We start from the raw sequence: 20,013 nt of genomic DNA on the forward strand, positions 1-20,013 counted from the left end.
GTCACCATGTTTCAGTGTAGGGGGTATGATTTTATTCCTACCACTGCTTTGTGTCAATAATGTGAGCCAGCCATCAGCTACCTCCAGAAAGCTATTTAAAGAAGTCGATAAAAATAAATAAAAATAAAATAAAATATGTTTATTTCGAACCAGGGTCCATATAGTGTTAGTAACAATGTAAGCTTAAAACTATGTTAGTATTAATTAATTAGATAATAGAAATTATTATTAATTATTATTATTAAAGACATTATTATTATTATTATTAAAATTATTATAATTAATTTTAGTGTCTTTGACGAGATGGACGCGAGTCCAGTGTTGCATAATAGCACTGTCTGCGTCCAGTCTCACAAAAGCCGTTTACAAAGAAGGTAGGATGAGCCATCATTTAACGATTATAAATGTTGCTAAACCACCATTCTAACACTAAAAAAAGAGTCATTTTCGCAATGTAGCCAGCGAGTGAGCAAAATGAGTGCGCGAGCTCACGTTTTAAAAGAGCGCGTTCGTTACACATGAAAACTAGGTCTAAGGTCTAGCTTAATTTTACATTAATCTGGGAACGGTCCTACATAATGTACGCAGGCCTTGCTTGCCTTACTGGACCGACGATCTGGCAGAGATCGCGGGGAGCACGGGAGGAAACGTTGCAGGTCCAGTGAAAAATCCTCGAGTCTTTGCCCAGATGCAAACGTGTTTTGGTTGAAAGAACGAATGAACAGTCCTCACCAGTATTACTGATCCGGCAGACCAGTGTCTTCAAGACGCGCGGCTTGTAATAGACATCGTTGTGAGCCGGTTGGCGGCCACTCCGCTTAATGCAATCCTTGGGAGAGGCCTTTGTCTAGCGTGGTCTTTTGATTAAAAGAACTAGTATAATTCTCACCAGTATTAGTGATCCGGCAGACCAGGGTTTTCAAGACACGCGGCTTGTAGTAGATGTCGTTGTCGTGGACGAACACCAGACTGGAACTCGTTGGCGACCACTCCGTGCACTGCAATCCTTAGGCCTTTGTCTATGGTTGAAAAAACAAATGAAGAGTTCTCACCAGTATTAGTGATCCGGCAGAACAGGGTCTTCAAGACGCGCGGCTTGTAGTAGATGTCGTTGTCTTGGGCGAAGACCAGACTGGAACCCGTTGGAGACCACTCTGCGTACCTACTGCAATCCTTGGGTGAGACCTTTGTCTATCGTGGTCTTTTTGTTGAAAGAACGAATGAACTAGGTACTCATCAGTGTTAGTGATCCGGCAGACCAGCGTCTTCAAGACGCGCGGCTTGTTTTAATATACATCGTTGTGAGCCGGTTGGCGGCCACTCCGCTTACTGCAATCCTTGGGAGAGGCCTTTGTCTAGCGTTGTCTTCTGATTCAAAAGAACGAAAGGAACAGTTCTCACCAGTATTAGTGATCCGGCAGACCAGAGTCTTCAAGACGCGCGGCTTGTAGTAGATGTCGTTGTCGTGGACGAACACCAGGCTGGAGCCCGTTGGAGACCACTCGGCGTACTGCAGCAGCGGCGCCGACCGGTCGTCCTCCACCGGCGATATGGGGATCTTATTCCTGTGGAATAATGATTATCAAATCAGATGTAATCAAAAATATTTGGTTTCTGACAAGTATTTTGGCTCTTATGAACGTCAAAAAAAATTTAAAAAAAAATTACCCGTAATCGATTATCGTTACTTTGAAATTAAGTGCGATCTTCAGTAATCTAAAATATAACTCAAAGGAGACTGACTGACTAACATAAAGCCATAGTGGGATCTATCAACGCACAGCCCATACCACTGAACGGATCGGGCTGAAATTTGGCATGCAGGTAGGTAGATGTTATGACGTAGGCTAGGCATCCGCTAAAAAAGGATTTTACGAAACTTCACCCCTAAGGGGGTAAAACGGGATCCACGCGTACGAAGTCGCAGGCGGCCTCTAGTTACCTATAAAACATTTATGAACCTAAATGTAATGAACCATCGCACAGCACAACATCGATCTCGTGATCAATTGAACTTCTAATCTTTCTTCGTAGTCTGCCGGTAGCCGGAAGGAGATTTTTATAAAGATGACGTAGGTACCTGTTGATGACGTCATAGACGTGGTATCTGGCCAGCCGCGCGTGCCTCCAGCCCGGCCGCACGTCGGAGATCAGCAGCACGAACTTCAGGTCCGCAGACACCTTGAAGTCTACCGCGTTCAGCTCCCTCTGTGGACAAAGAACATTCATTTCAGCCAAATGACGTCCACTGCTGGACAAAGTTCTCCCCTCTTCCCCTCCAAGGATTTCCACAACGACTGCCCGCATCCATCACCAGATCGTCGGTCCACCTAGTGGCCTGCCCACGCTAAGGTCTTCCAGCCCGTGGTCGCCACTCGAGAAAAGAACATTGGTCAGTTTAAACTTAAAATGCTCAGGTTTTAGCGACCGAAGGCATCGCTATTTGTCATGGCCTTCGTCACCGTGGGCCACGGCATATTATGCTGAGTGAGGTCTCGTTGCAGTGGGCATCGTTATTGCTAGTAGGGGGCATTGTTCAGTTCACCCTTATTTTTTTTTTATAATTATTCATATGTAGTTAGGTACCTTTTTATGTTTGTGTGATGTCCATTGTAATAATGTTTCTTTCTTTCACTTTTACATTCTTGAGTATAACCATCTCCCCGCACTTGGTCTAATTTCAAGAGTTTAATGAAAGAAATAACGCAAAGTTACAATTTAATATTCGCGTACGGCGGTAGGAATACCGGGCGAGAGAGTGAGGGACGTGCGCTCCGCGTCGCGTATAGTTTCGAACTAGTCGTGAGATGCGCCGCCGGCGCGCGTTCGTCACGGCTCGCCGAGCATGGCCGAGCGTTCGCGAACAATGGGCGATCGCAGTGACGTTGTAACCGTCGCCCGCAGGCGGCGGCTACACTGCGTTGCGATCAGTACATTATAACTCAATGGTTGCGATAGACACATTTACGCGATAGATATGCGAAGCTATGATTTGACTTGTTAGTAAATATTTGCATGCTTATAAAATTATATAAATAGTAATAATATCTTATGGTCGTTTCACCAATTAACGAGTTTAACTAACATCAGCTGTTATTGTCATGAATGACAACGAATTGTTCACTGTCACCTACTGTCACAATGAAGTAGGATTTATTTAGAATTAGAATTATTTATTTTTTAATGTGGAAAGATGTACTAAGATTACACAATACAGAATTGATGTAAGTCTTTAGAAACTAAGAATAAGAATTACTTTATTGCGGTAATACATTTACCCATGATTTTTATAAAAAAAATGCTTGTATTATTACTTCATTACATTTGGGTCAATTTCCCAAACACATTTTTTGAGCGGCGTAGCTGAAAATCATATGTTTTTTATGACATAGAACTTTGATTTTTTTTTACACGAAAATATACAGAGGTTCCATTTTGAGGACAACATTATTAATGAGTATTTTCTTTTACAAATTCGACAAAAAATAATTGAACTAAGCGTTTCTAATTTTGGTGCAGTGTCCACATCCTTAATTTCTTACAATATGTATTTTTTTAGCTGAAGATCAAAACAGAACTTAGGGAAAAAGTATATTTTTGGATTATACAATCTATCTATTATCTAAGATTACCAAATTAAGCAAGTTTCCCAAATAACTGTGATTAAGTCACGTCCTTAAGTTTTGTCCGCGAAAAATTTATGATTTTGGTGTCAATAATGAAATAGCTCGTCAGTTTCTTTAAAGATCAAACAGGATTTAAACACTCCCATCATTCGTTAGGTTTAGTACCGCCCCCGCGAGCAGTGACGGCAGACGGGTGCAAGACCTCTGCGTCTTCCCGCCAAAAACGTAAATGTGTTGTTTTTTTTTAAACGGACAACAATTCTGCAATTTTGGTGTCTTTTTGTATAAGATTTCTAAGCTATTCTTTTTAGTTGAATTCCTCGTATAATGTAAAGGAACTGTTTTCATACCATGTGTTAAAATGTTATTGTTATATTTAAAACAGATTTCATATAATTTAGCTTTTTCAACGAGAATCTAATTTTGGTGAGTCAATTTTGGTGTTTTTGGTGGTGCACCAAAGCATTTTTAACCGACTTAACTCCGTCAATTGTGAACCGATTTTCAAAATTCTTTTTTTGTTCTATAGGGTACACTTATGTGGTGGTCCCATTGTCACCAAGTCAGGATCTGATGATGGGATCCTAGGGAAATCGAGAGTAAACCTCAAATTTTGTAGGAATGCAATACGTTTTCTAAAGTTATTCAAGTAGTCATCATCTAATGTTGATGAGGTGATGATGGAAGGTAAAACTCCTTAACGCTTAGGAGTTGGAGGATAATTCTTTAAATATTTTAGGTAGGTATGTACATACAGTTGTATTATTTCAGGTATTTAAGATGAGCTGATGATGAAAGGTCAAACAACATAAGTTAGGAGTTAGATGATACTCAATACTCATTTGTTGATACATACATTGACACATGATACATTGATACTTTTTAGTTGCCGATATTTAAAGTAGGGAGCCTGTATTTTGCTAGGAAGATTATTTACACTTGGATTGTGATTAAGACTATAATTTTCCATTACAAAATGGAAAATTATAGTCTTAATCACATTAAACATAGGTACTGTCCCTCTTCAGTGACAATAACAAGGACTAATCAACTAAAAAGCATGAAAAAAAATAATTTTAACAAAAAAATTAAAACCGACGCCAACAATCACTTAAAAGTAGAAAATAAGTACGTCGTTATTTATTTATTAGGACAATATACCATGATTAATATTTTTGGAGTCGGTGCTGGTAAATTTAAAACCATTTCTTGAGCTTGGCACTAAGATATGACCGACTGACAGCATATTTTCTAATTTTGGTGCTTTAATATAAATTTTGGTGTTCTCTTAATTTTGGTGTAAGGAAAATCTAAAAAACTACTGGACAAAATTTAATGTCTTAATCATTTTAGAAACAGTATAAGTTTCCAATAAATTTGATCTATAATTAAAGAATAAAAATACACAAATAACAATTTCCACCAAAATTAGGCAAAAATATGCACTTGTTGAAATTTACCCATTTCTAATTCAATATATTTACTAATTAAAATAGCGCGATATTGTACTACACTGTGCCATCATCCTTATGTGCATAATGCTGCGTAGGTAGTCGCAAAGACGCTCGGCGCGCAGCAAACATTGAGTGTTTGGATGTTTTTTGAACATACCCGCACATAAAATGTTAATTGGTAATATTGTATTTATTTGTCTTTGCATTTTATTATAAGTGGATTTTGTGAATTGTTTTGGGTAAATAAATGTCTTTAATCGTAAATTACCACCACTGACAATGTGAACCGACGACCTGATAAAGGTAGCGGGAAGGCGCTGGATGCAGGCCGCCGCCCGCCACCAACCGGCCATTGTGGAAATCATTGGGGAAGGCCTATGTTCAGCAGTGGACGTCCTGTGGCTGAAATGATGATGATGATGATGAAGTAAATTGCACTAAGCTGTCATTGTATTGTCTTCCGCAGGATCATAACCCGCAACCAAAGCTAGCGGTTATACTGATATGCCATATTATAGACAATGTCACCAACGTCACCAAATAAGCTTTGTTATTATTGTAATCAATATCTACGAACATTTTAATGAGCAACATCATGAGCGCCAAAGTATCGCAAACTTTGGTCGTTGCTATAGAAGCGTTCGATAGCTTTCATTGTCTCAAAAGTTGAATATCCACGGTTCCAATTTCACTGGCAGCTAGTCATTATGTTTGACTGAACGCTGTATCCTATACCTCACCAATTTCGTACAGGGAAAAACGAAAAGTAAAAGAATAGCGGTTGATTTCGTTAGGTGTACCGCAAGGCTCGATATTGGGGCCCGAATTTAATAACATCGGAAAACAGGAGGCTCATGAATCAGCGGGTTTTGTTTAAATTTTCCACATTTTGGGCCGACGTGCGTGTGCGTTATATTGCTTCACGCACGAGTGGGGTTACGAGTACAGCTCAGATAAAACAGTAAGCCAATGATAAAAGCACTTTAAAGTTACAGGTAAAGAAGTCAGTTTAAGTATTACCAGGCCAAATAGGCAGGCTAGGCAAAATACGTGTAGGTACGCGTGTGATGCGCTAGATGGCGATACAATAGATTCTTTTATCTTGTGTTGTTCGCGGAGAAACTTTCTGTACGTAGTAATTACTTCTGTGGTGTTAAGTAAATTAAAACCCGCTACGAAAGTAGGAAGTCATGGTCATCGCTTTTGTTAGTCAAAGAATGGGGTACGGAGTCTATCACACACAAGTATCATTACTAACATTAATAAATAACAGTAAATTAATAAGTTCGTTTCAGCCAAATAAATTAATAAGTTACAAACAGATAAACACCAATATTATGTTTATTAAAAATGTACCTACTGTTACTTTTTCCCTGTGACACTGAAACTTCCTCTCCTGTTAAGCTGATACGATGAACAAATTTAAACGCAAGAATTTCGTAAAATCCAATTTATGCTGGCGAATAACATTAATAATTGTATTAGGAACAGATTTTGTAGACTTGGAATCCTTCCATCTTAAACAAAGGCAGGTTTAACCAAACAGGGACAAAGTCAATAAATATTCATGATCTGATAATACGTTTTATAAACAGCTTATCTTAAAATATTTGTTGCCACGGTTTGCAAATAATGCTGATTTATTTATTGTCTTAATTAATTGGGAGGAACAATTATTATTAATGATTCTTAGGATTAGAATCACTATAAATTAGGTACGCGGAGAGTAAATAATATGCCTACTGGAAAATTCCAGGCCAGATGTGACGCAATATTAAAGACAGCTGATTAATATGTAGGTACATTAAGGGTGGGTTGCACCATCTTACTCTAACTGTGACAAATGTCAAAAATCTGTCATCTACTATATAAAAATAAGTCGGGTTTTCCTCCCTGACGCTATAACTCCAGAACGCACGAACCGATTTCCACGGTTTTGCATTCGTTGGAAAGGTCTCGGGCTCTGTGAGGTTTATAGCAAAGAAAATTCGGGAAAAGGGGGTAAAACAGGATCCACGCGTACGAAGTCGCGGGCGGCCGCTAGTACTCCATACAAAAAACACCGGTTATCGTAATAGTTACCGTTAAAGTTAGGTGGTGCAACTCAGCCTTAGATTAGCACAAAAAACGGATCCGTTCGAACTTGTAATTCGAATTTCAAACACACACTTGTGTGTTCACAGGACAGTCCAGTTTCGCAGGATCCTGAATTACTGGATGGTTTCCGCAAAACTGTATTGCCGTAGGAAAAGGGCTTAGGTATCTACCTGACGATTAACGCCCGTGTTCACAAACAATGCTTGCTTAATTGAAGCAGCAAATGGAACGCACTGCGTTGAATAGAGCTCTGTGATTGGTTCGTGTGTCACTCTGTGCGTCCACGCGCACCTTGAGATCTCATAGTCATCATCATCATCATCATCATCATCATTTCAGCCACAGGACGTCCACTGCTGAACATAGGCATCCCCCAATGATTTCCACAATGGCCGGTTGGTGGCGGCCTGCATCCAGCGGCTTAACGCTACCTTTATGAGGTCGTCGGTCCACCTTGCGGGTGGACGTCCTACGCTGCGCTTTCTGGTACGTGGCCTCCACTCCAGAACCTTGCTGTCCTATCGGCCGTCAGTTCTGCGTACTATATGCCCTGCCCATTGCCACTTCAGCTTACTTACTAATCCGTTGGGCTATGTCAGCGATTTTAGTTCGTTTACGGATCTCCTCAGATCTCATAGTAATGTTTGTGAATACGGGCGTTAGTATTATTCCACAGTGACGCCGGGTGTCTTTAATTTAAAACAAATCACAAACAAACAGAATTCCATTCTTATAGCTAGTTAGAGAAAGTGATGATCGCACGCCTTCTGCATTAACACCACTCGAAGGTACTTCGCTAAACGATTTAATAAAATTCGTCTCTTTCACACCCGCTGCGATGCTAGCTAGAGTGAGGGAGAAGGAATACCCAGTCTTAATCTAATTTCAGCCAGTCGTATTTCAATTGATTCTAATTTTGCTGGCGCGGAAACAAATGATCGCCGAAATGGGGTGGGAAGTGGGAAACGTTATAGCGATTTTTGGAGGTGCTCTGAAGAACCTTTTTTGGGGGATTTAAGATTTGTTTTTTGTTGTCCGTTACTTTGATTCATTTGGGGCTCATTTGTTTGAACGAATCAGTGCTTTAGGGCTTACAGACTAGGATTCGGTGATAAATGTCGGCGAGAGATTGATGTTTTCTCCAAAGACATTTATACAAAATGGTTTTACTTATTTAGGTATTTCTTACGCGGAAATCTATCTCGTAATATCTATAAAAGCAAACGGTCACTGACTCACTCACTCATCACGAAATCTCAGAAACTACAAGTGCTAGGAGTCTCAAATTTTGCATGGGGGTTCCTTTTAGAACGTAGGTGCTCACTAAGACAGGATTTTGCGGGGTTGACCCTAAGGGGATAAAACGCGTACGAAGTCGTTAACTGTATATTTTTCATGAAAAGAAAATGTCAAGGGTTAAAGTCATAGTTTACCGTAAAACAAAAAATTAGTTTTCAAAATCTTCGTCTTCCTTATGATTTGTAGGTTAGTGTAGTTCTCTTAATTTTGAAGAATTAAACTTTTATTCAAATTCAAATTAAAAATTCAAACAGTTTATTCAGTACATACATAGGCCCTTTCCAGGGCACTTATACACTTCCTAAATATAGCTTGCCCTACCTATGATTTGGTAAATAATACGATTAAGTGAAAAACTTTAGTTTCTTTTTGACATTACGAATGCAAAAAATATTAATATTATTATTTAACTACGATCTCCATTCGACAGGTAATATCTCAATTAAATTACACACACCCTATACTTTTATATCATGCATATATTCGCCCTCGTCATCCCCTGTGACCTGTGACACAGATCACCCCCCCGGCGCCACACAGTCCAGACACCATTGTTTGAGCTCTATGTTGTTATCAAAGATATTATTATATGGAGACTTTATTTGTGATGGGAATGTTAGGATATAATGGTATCTAATGGTATGTACTCAAACCGTTGTCTTTATGATAAAAGCGGCCGCCCGCGACTTCGTACGCGTGGACCTCGTTTAATTACTAATGATGTTGATAGATGGCGTTTCACGGCTTCCCCCGCAAGAATATTTACGAATATCAAAAATTTTTGTCCAACGCTGTAGATTTTAACCAATGACGATAGATGGCGCTTTTTACCTACGTTTAAGTCCTAGTCTTTAGTTTGTCACATATCGTCATAAATTATAGCCTATATGTTACTGTGGGTTATAAACAATAATACTGTAAAGTTTCAACAAAATCCGTTCAGTAGTTTTTGCGTGAAAGAGTAACAAACATCCAGACATCCACACTAACTTTCGCATTTATAATATTAACTAAGTAGGATTAGTAGGACTAGTGACTGGCTCCGACTTCACACGTGGACGTTAGACGTTTTAACAAATTTTTTATAAATTATAGTTAATAGCCACTACGTACCACTCTTGTAGCGGAATTTTGGGCTGACACTGTGCACTGTGTAGCTGGTTTGTTGGCGATACGATAAGAAGAAGAAGAATAGTACGAACATACACTCGAAAAACACAACCCTCCTTCTGACGCAGTCGGGTAACAACTGCTTTGTGACATCTCATAAAGAAGTAACTCAATTGACGAATGGTGCCCGATTACAGTAAAATTTTTTTAAACACAAAATCTAAGAGTATTACAAGTAATATCCAGTTTCTAAACCGGAATATCCAAGTTACAGTATTCGGAGAGCGTTCGGTATCGCGCTGTCAATGCTCCAATACCACGTTCCGTTGTCACTGCTCCAATATCACGTGCCGTTGTCACGCTCCGGTCACGTGGCGATGTGACAGCCCTATTGACGTGTCCAGTCCACTTGCACAGTATGGCTCAGATAGGTACAGTAAAGGATCATTCCAGTAAGTAAAGTGATATTTTGAACTAGGTACTTATTTCGTTTCGTGAATACTTTACTTATTGTTACAGAAATAAAAATAAAAAAACTTAGCCTAGTAGGCGCAGACCACAGATTTTCGTCGGCCGATAGTTGAGTCGGGCTGTTAATCAGTATGGGCATGTATGAAAGTGCGCACATTACACCGATTTGTTATCGGCCGATTCTTCATACAAATTAGAATCCGACCCAACTATCGGTCAACTAACAACCTTTCATTTTATTTTTCAAAACACAAGTGAATTAATTTAGTATCAGTCTAAATTATTCGATCAAAGCTAGACCTAGACAATATACTTAGTGATCCTTTCGCCGAGACCCTAAATCATCTACAAAACATATCTCACGGAACGAAGGGAGTATGCAAATTCATGCCTTCTCCCCGCGTAAAAAAGGTACAAAACAGTCTAGTTAAGTCTAACATAAAGACGAAAATATTCCAAAAGCACGTTAAAAGAAGCTTTGCCTCTCTTTCAATCCACTCCTAGTCACAGAGCTACAAATGTAAATCTGGTTATTCGCAACGCGTTCGTCGACCCGCACGGTCCCGATTCGACCCGCTTCGACCGACCCGGGCCCGTCACACGTATACGTGACTTGGAAACGGTGTGTCCAGATTTTAGATTGCAAATGCTAGGTACACTTTCTAATTGTTGTGTTACGTAATTTTAGACGATGTCTGTGCACAGAACTACCCATAAAGTAGCCTTCTTGGTACAAGTCATTATCATCATCATCTCAGCCATAGGGCGTCCACTGCTGAACTTATGCCTCCCCCAATGCTTTCCATGTTGCCCGGTTGGTAGCGGCCTGCGTCCAGCGCCTTCTTCCGTCTCACTATAGGCGTTATACAGAAGCTCAAAGTTGCATAGCGTGCTATGGAGTTTCTTTACGAGATCGAATCAGAAATGAGGAGATCCGTAAACGAACTAAAGTCGCTGACATAGCCCGATGGATTAGCAAGCTGAAGTGGCAATGGGCAGGGCACATAGTACGCAGAACTGACGGCCAATGGGGCAGCAAGGTTCTGAAGGAGGCCGCGTACCGGAAAACGCAGCGTGGGACGTTGACGACATCATAAAGGTAGCTGGAAGGCGCTTGATACTAGTAACTTCAACTAAACATCTGAGTAAAAATACTTTTTGATAAATTTTTAGTTAACTGTAAAATTATTATGTTAATTAAGGACACTCCACATTTTTGTACACTGTGAAATGCAATAAAGATTTGAGTATTGAGTATTGTCTAATGTTTCCAACATTAAAATCAACCCGTCTCTAAAAATTCAGTCCCCCAAATCCAAACATGTTTACCCCAAAAGACCTTTTACATCAAACCTTCACGAACGTTCGCATTTGCTTGCCATTCGTCTAAACGTTCGCGCCGTTCGTTTGTTTTCGCCGCTATTCGTTCCCGCGTAAAACCGGTAACACACTCAATAAATGTTGCCGAGTCCGTCTCGGCTGTTGTTACACCGAAGTATAAATAGAACATTTAAATAACCAAAATGTGTAAATAAATTGTGGTTTAAAGTCAGTTAAACAAGACGTTTCAATGAAATGTCGGAAGTAGTTTAAATTGTTCTCTGAGTGAATTCGTAAGAGCCGCGAGCCATTGGGGGAGGCCTATGTTCAGCAGTGGACGTCCTATGGCTGAGATGATGATGATGATGTTAGGTTATCGACATGTTAAACTAACATGTATGCATTAAAAGTTTCAATGCATTGAAAGTTTAATACCTAGGTATATTTTTTTTAGTTGTGTATGCAACTAAGAAGGTAACAAATAAATTAAAGACAAAACTTTTTTTTACTTAAGTAGTATGTGTAATAATAAATGTTGGGAATTGAGATTTCCTCTGACCGGGGGCCCCTTCGGGCTGGGGGCCCGTGGCATTTTGCCGACTTGCCACCCTATAGTTACGTCACTGATGTTAGTACAAGTTGGTGAAAATAAATAAATACAATATTTTTTCAGTAAGAAAAGTAACAATTTTTTATGGGACAAGAGGTAAATTAGCATGGGAATATCTCTATTAAAAAAGTCAAATCACTATAATAACGTTAAATATAACGGCAATAGATTCTCAAAACCATAAAACAAGTTTATATAGCTTTTTATAGAATTTAACCTATAAAAAAATATTGTTTTAAATGAGAAAATTAAATGTCTTGAGCAAACTTAATTACCACAAAGTGATTTTTGTACCACCTTGAGCACACAATATTGAAAATTGCACATTTCCTCGAACTAACAGAATATTTTAGAATAAAACATAGCAGTCCACTCAGTCATTATACAGGGAAATTCGTGGAATCCGTCACTAGGATGCATTGTTTCCGAGGATTAAGCGAAAAACCGAAAAGTGGTACCTTCAAACCCCCCTATCCCCGCCGGCTCAAGGGCTAAGGGCGGGGATTTTTCACATGTTCATCTCCTAACTAGTCTAAATAAAGTCCCGAATGCAGAAATTATGTTCCATGCATTTTCCTCTACACCGTCGTTAAAGCATTCATTGACTGGACTATAGTTAATATCCAAATGTTTTTTTCTTTTTGTTATAATGCGGTGTGAGTGGCGCCCTTAAAGTAATTGTCTACAAGATATATGCGCTGAAGATATGTCGACGTGAATACGCAATCGTGTGCTTCCACCTTTATTGATGTTGTCGGTGTTAGAGAAAAACAGCCAGCTCAAATACATAGTTACAGTCAGCGTTAAGTAATTAAAATAGTAATAAATAAATATCCTTGGACATTTTTACACTGCGCTTCTAGTCCCAAACTAAGCAAAGCTTGTACGGATATAAACATACATAAATACTTTTTTTTTGTAAATACATACATAATATTAAGTATACGTAGAAAACACCCAGTCCAATACAAACAAATATGTTCATGCACACAAATGTTTGTACTGTGCGGGAATCGAACCTGCAACCTCCGGAATAGTAGTCCGTTTCGAACCACTACACCAAACGGCCGACGAATTCAAATTCGTGATATCCAAAGAAGCGAACAACTTCGCAACACATCTTTGTTACTAAGAAAAGGTCGTGTTGCAAACTTTTTGGCCACTTTGGGTGTCACGAACTATTTGACGCTGACTATACCTACGATTACTCATGTAACATGATATTGTATCATTTCTTCTTATTGCTATAAAAACTCTAAATCAAGCTTTCATTTTCAGGCACCTGTTGCGAGTGTTACACATAAGCCATGCGAATTGGCTTTTTAAAAGCGCTTTCAAAAATTCCAATACATAGTTTACCTATAAATTTTATAATATTTATTATAGTGCTTTTTGTTTTGTAGAAATTCAAAGTCTTAAAAATTATTATCATCGAGAAATCTGGATATCATTGAATGCAAGCTTTGCGTAATGGGCTGTATATGTATGTGTACTTAGTAAGGAAAAAAATTGATTTTGCTGATAAGAACGCTAGAATTATTAACATTTCTTTAGCTTCATTAGTACAGAAACCATTTGCTGTTGAAATTAATTCAAATTAAATGCGTAATTTGGCACAGCTGTTCCTGGCTGTTCTTCTTGACTTAGGACATAATCTTTCACCTTTATGGCCGTTTCTCTCGGAGTTTTTGCATACGCTTAGCATAAGGGTGGCTGTAAATAATGGAGTCGATGTTCCAAATTGACAGTTTTATAAAGTAATTGCACGTAATATTTTAAGGAGACGCAGGAATTTTGCTTTAATAAAACAAGGAGAAAAGACGCGATGTTGCGACAGTCATTTACCTAAACTTCATCATCATCATTTAAGCTAGTCTTTCCCAAAGTGGGCGATAATGCCTCCTTGTGGGCGCTGCAGGCTTAAAGGGGGCGTTGTGTAGAGGCTTGGGAGGCGTCATTTTCTACGAGGACTCTTAGACACCGATTGAGCTCGATTCTTGACTACAAAAATGGGGGGCGCTAAAAATTATTTATTCTCAAAGTGGGCAGTAGACTAAATAAGTTTGGGAACCGCTGATTTAAGCCATAGGACGTCCACTGCTGAACATAGGCCTCCCCCAATGACTTCCATTCCACAAACTCTATTGCTATGTCTTATTGGACTAAGTATTCCCACTTCTCGTTCCCACCTCCTGCTGCAACTCCTGTGTAGCCAGGATCTACAGCTTGACCGCCAATAACCCAACCAGTAAAGGTCAAGTCAAAGGAAAAGTTAAACTGTTATTGGACCCGCAACGAAATTAATCAGAAGGCCATAGGAGGAGTTTGAAGTTAAGGTTCGACTTCCCTCTATTGCAAAGCGAATATAAGTAGTAAGTATAGGCGATTATATTAAAGTTCGTCGTTCATTCGTCAGAATTATTGGATTGAAACTTAAATACTTGGAATCAATAAAGACGTACGTCCGTTTTCACAATAATTACTATGAGGTCTAACAGTGCGCGTGGACGCACAGGGTGACACACGAACCAATCACAGAGCTCTATTCAACGCTGTGCGTTCGATTTGCCGCTTCACTTAAGCAAGTGCGGGCAAAAGCTAGTGTAGCAAAAGATACTTAAGCAAGTATCGTTTGTGAATACGGGCGTTACTTACTATAATATACACTAGCTTTTGCCCGCGGCTTCACCAGCATGAAATTTATTGTTCACAGATCGTCTTAAATTATAGCCTATAATTATGTTATTCTGGGTTATAAATAATAATACTGTAAAGTTTCATCAAAATCCGTTCAATACTTTTTGCGTGAAAGAGTAACAAACATGTTGACATCCAGACATCCATACAAACTTTCGCGTTTATAATATTAGTAAGATATTCATTTATTCAGTACTTACTCGTACTTAGTAGGCCCTTGTACACGTCCCAAATATAGCTTGCCCTGCCACCACTTTGGGAGAACTATAGGTATTCGTATTGACTATATAGGTAGTTACAAACAAATACCTATATTTTTATGTGTATCTCTAAAGGTCTTTGTAACATAATATGCCACGAAAAAGATCCCAGCCCATTCCATTAATAAGAAATGTGATATTTCATGGCGAATCCTTTCTTCGTATTGATCTTGTCGCGTCGCATTACAGCCTGACCCGGCGTTTATCCCGAGCGATATCAATATAGACGTACAGTCGGAAAAAGAAGGTTTGTAAATGTATCTAGATTTAAGTAAATTAAATAAAAATTCATCGGTAAAAGCGTTGCTAAGATAATCCGAGAACTGCTGAACTAATTTCCCAATTTGGCAATGTTTTTTCAATTAATTGTTAAAGATAGAACATTTTTATTTTATTTTTACCAATATGTATTCATGACATTCATAGAATCACGTTCAGTTTGTCTTATGCCGATCACAGGCATGTAAAAAGAAGTTTGGACAAGATTTTTGTACAAAATTCGCAAATACCACTTCCATAGACAGTTTGTAATATTTCTTTTAAGTTTTTGCAAAGATAGCGCACGTAATGGATTAGTTTCGTTGATAAGATAATTACTTACAATGTATCGCAATTCACAACAGAAAGCTTGAACAACTTTTCAATCAGTTCAAATATTATCAATTGCCATGTGTCAATAGCACATTATCACTGAAATAGTTTAGGTACTGCTTACACAAATGAGTAACTAGTGAATTGAAGGTTACTTACTACTAACTAGTTACTATGGTTATAAGGAACAAAATTTTGTAAAAAATTAACAAACTTTTTTGTAGTAAGCTAAACCTGGTTTGGTATCTATAGGTTAACACTCAGTTCGCTAGTCAGTCAAAGTAGTTAGGAACCTGGTAGCGAAACATTTTTTTTAGTGTATAGTCACGTATCAGACACAAAGTCTTTGTGCATCTTTACAAACATCTTGATTGATTGATATTGTGTCCGTGACCGGCCATTAGAAATTGAATTCAGAAGCAACCAAACATCTCAACCTCCACAGAGTCTTATTCATTAAAGTTATTGAAACGTATCTTCGCCAACTGTACCCCGCGTTTCAAAAGCCGGGCGCAGTAATCCCGTAAGCTTTCTCCATGCAAACACGTATCGGGCTGAGACGTCCCGGCTGTCCCGGCAGGTATTGAGGGATTAGAGCGGTAGTAGGTGCTATGATATGTTTTTGCAGTCGCTTGCTGACATAATAAGTACATATTGAGTGCTGATATAGTACATACAGACCCCAGAGAAGATGTCATTTGACAGTAGTAGTAGCTGATCAGCTTTTGGACTCCCGATCAATGTGAAGAAAAATAAGCAAAAATCATGAATATTGTAATCATAAATGTAACGGATTACTAATGTTTGACCAAAAAACGTTTCTCAAATTATCACACCGCAAACAACGTTTCGCAAATTTTCATTTGGCAAAACAACTTATTGCTAAGTAAAATTTTGCCAAATGATAATTTGACCAAATGAATTAGCTGCGAAAAGTACATTTGGGAAATGAAACTTTGGCGATAAGTTGTTTGCGAAGTATTTGGCGCAAAGTAATTTGGCCAAACGGAAGGATACCTAAATGTAACTTTTGCCCTATTGTGAATCAGTATTTTGATAAAAAAGGATAATATCCTTTTGGTATATTCAGTCAAGGAAAAAACCGCAATTTCACCTAAACGTCCGTCGAACTTAATCTACGGATTCAGCAATTTAAATTATGGCAGCCGTAAGCGGTAATATTGGGAAATCAAGCCCAAAACTTTGGTGAAACGCTGTCTGAGAAACTTCCTTGTGCCATTAGACTTTACAAAACATAATAATACTTTAGGAACATTTTGAACGTCGTGTTTTTTATATTTAAAACTAGCTTTCCACTCGCGGCTTCGCTCGGGTGGAATTTTGTCTGTCACAGAAAAATTTTACCGCGCGTTCCTCTTTCAAAACCGGGATAAAAACTATCCTATGTCCTTTCCCGGGACTCAAACTATCTCTATGCCAAATTTCATCAAAATCAATTCAGTGGTTTAGGCGTGAAAGAGAGACAGACAGACAGAGTTACTTTCGCATTTATAATATTAGTATAGATAGAGCATTTATTGTGTAATACACTTTATACATTAATGTTTTAGTTTTGTTGTTAGTCTTGGTCGCACTACTTACTTGTGTAGACAGTCTGTTGAATGTCAGACATTTAGGTTGGGTTGCACCCACTTACTTTAACTTTAAAAAACGTCCGAAATCTGTCAAATTCCATACAAAAAATACAATTTATCATTATAGTACGGTTAAAGTTAGGTAGTGCGACTCACCTTTAGTCTGCTAACATTAATATCGCGATGGAGTCACGACTCTTGCTTTCAGTTTTGACGCTTAATAAAACGGACAAAACAATTTCAACGTTTTCATTATTTTTGGACAGTTAAGGTATTACTGGGAATAATGTAGCTATAGTCTGGCCCGTGAGCACGTAGAATTTTGTCCAATGACCCCTAGCTACCCATCCTTATCGCTCGCGCGTAATTATGTTGCTATCGCGCTCGCACACTCACTGCGGGTGCCAGTCGCAAGGTCGCGACAGCAATATAATTACGCGCGAGCGATAAGGATGGGTAGCAAGGGGTCATTGGACAAAATTCTACGTGCTCACGAACCGGGCTTTAGCTATATTTCCACTGCTTCAACGGTAAAATAATAATAAGTAGGTACTTACAAAAGTAGAGTTGTTCATGAGCAGCCTGGTGGTGTAGTTGCGAACGTTGAACAGCGTCAGCCCACCCCAGCGGTCGCGGAACACCAGCTCCTCATCTAGAACAACGAGAAAAATAAACATTAATAAAAGTCAAAGTCAAAGTCAAAATTTCTTTATTTGTATAGATTATTAAATAGTTCTTACAAATCGTCAAATATTTTGCTCTTAAGGAGCCTCTACATGTCTCATAATCTTTTTACCCTACCAGCGCTTCGAGACCAACATTTGGCGAAAGACACTCAATCTGTCTGTACTTGATAATCATGATCGGGACGATGACCTAGTACCTTACTTGCTTACATTATCATCATTTTCCTGTCTTAACTGCCTTAGTCAATAATGACCTAAGCACATCAATATGCTCTGAACTGACCAGCAAGTACAAGTGGTCTGTCAACGGTGACTGGAGACGATGGGAGCACTTCAGAGGCAAATCACGATCGATTCCGTGCTACACAACTAGGCTTTTACGATGGAGTGGGTGGAGGGACACACGGATGTTCAGGATGATAAACTGGAGGCTCGGTTGATTGGTAACATTATTTTTTTGCAGAATAAGCCCTCGTTAATTCCTACATGAGAGATTTACTTCTAAATTAAATCTATACGACAGAAAAATTACAGCCAACTTTTAACATTACGTTGGTGTCCGCACGCGTAACGGTAATTAGAGAACAGAGGTTCATAAAATTAATTTAGCAATAAATACTTTAAATAGAAGCCTATGATTTTGTGCACCAGATAGGGTTATTAAGTAACATATAAAAATACTTGAATTTCTCTAATGTGTCATTTTTAAGGATTTAACAACATGCCTTATTTCGTACTTTCTAAATTAATTAAATTATTCAATTGCCAACAGACTAGTGCCACTGTTCACCAAACTAGAAGCCTGTGTGTCTCGCCGACAGAGTTAACAGTAAGACTGATGGATCCTAATTGAGATTTAATGTCGCCGGCTGTCGGCGCCGTACATAACCCGAAATTGACTGATATCGTGTTCGCTAATGTGTATGATCTGCGCACGAAGGGTTATGGATCACGTCGGCTACTAGGCCTGTTCATCTCCGTGAGTTTGCATCGAAAACCAAACACGCTCGATTACACTTCCTGAGATACCAAATCGACAGGACAATCACGAGCGAGTATTGACGCACGCATGTGTATTCTTCACCCTTTTGCATTGTAAAGACAATAAACTATACATAAAATATGTAAATACGGTGGTGTAATTAATACTGTGCAGTATTTTTTAACTGCCTGAATAATAATTGAAACACAAAACATAATTCATGCTTATTCATTGTATTTATTTTCCGCAGTTTGGCACCTCACGTCACACATCATTTTACCGAAGCCCAATGGCTTCAGCGCAGTAACGATCACGGCGTTTGTCAACAAAATGGTGCTCGACTCTTGAGCCAAGCTAAATTACACAATATTGTTAACGACATTGAACATACATTTTTTTAAATACCTTCGCGAAGAAAATCTTATTATTCTGTGCTATTAAGTCTAGCGAATAACTCAGTCCCTGAGGTGTGAGAGGAAACATGGATTTTTTGTTACATAAGGGAGACTTCAGATTTGTATGTTCTGTTACGTTTTATTATGTCATAATTAACTTTTTTTTAAATATAACCGACTTCAAATGCGTGAACACAAAAAAAAAAACTAAAAATTAAAAATATTGCGTATAAAAAAGTTCATCCCCAATTTTCCACCCTTGGGGGTTGTTTTTTCTATTATTAAATTTAAATGGTACCATCCTTGAGAATTTTAACGGAAAATTTAATATTATTGCATCAATATTATTGGCTCTGCATTGATATCTAATTCAGTCACACCAAACAATTTTATGGTAGAGAATGACTTATGGCATTAAGCTCGCCTTTTGGTACTGAACATTCTTGTGTGTGCATCAAAGTATTAAAAAAAATTGTTAGTGACTTACACAGCTTTATTTCTGCCTCACCCACCCATCCCAGTGGTCAAGCTAAACCGCATTTGTAACCACTTTACCCTGGAAGACGTATCGGCACCATTCCAGAGGGCATTATGGCCCGCGCCCACCAATTGTTATGACCCATCAATTTGACCCGGGCGGGTAATGCTGACGGTAAATAATGGAACGCTTTCGACGGTAGATGGAGTAGGGAAGTAGGCAAATTTAAAGTTTTTTAAAAATATATCGGAAGACGTAGCAGGCCTCACACTAGGTGGACCGACGATCTGGTGAAGGTCGCGGGAGGCGCCTGGATGCGAGCTGCGCAGGACCGGTCTTTGT

At 38.8% G+C, this 20,013-nt stretch overlaps 1 protein-coding gene across 1 annotated transcript in view; it reads right to left on the reverse strand.

The window, feature by feature from the left end:
- LOC114356040 (dipeptidyl aminopeptidase-like protein 6) overlaps positions 1 to 18,364 on the reverse strand; it is a 53,474-nt gene extending 35,110 nt beyond the window's left edge. The window contains exons 1-4 of the mRNA XM_028309125.1: positions 18,349 to 18,364; positions 17,688 to 17,782; positions 2,081 to 2,208; positions 1,402 to 1,565 (exon numbers count right to left, since the gene is read on the reverse strand). Coding sequence (XP_028164926.1) covers positions 1,402 to 1,565; positions 2,081 to 2,208; positions 17,688 to 17,782; positions 18,349 to 18,364 — 403 coding nt within the window. The remainder of the gene's footprint in view (positions 1 to 1,401; positions 1,566 to 2,080; positions 2,209 to 17,687; positions 17,783 to 18,348) is intronic.
- Positions 18,365 to 20,013: the final 1,649 nt, after the last annotated feature.

The sequence above is a fragment of the Ostrinia furnacalis genome, unplaced genomic scaffold (genome assembly GCF_004193835.3).
Source record: "Ostrinia furnacalis isolate ACB-3 unplaced genomic scaffold, ASM419383v2 OfSCF2609, whole genome shotgun sequence".
Classification (NCBI taxonomy): Eukaryota; Metazoa; Arthropoda; class Insecta; order Lepidoptera; family Crambidae; genus Ostrinia; species Ostrinia furnacalis.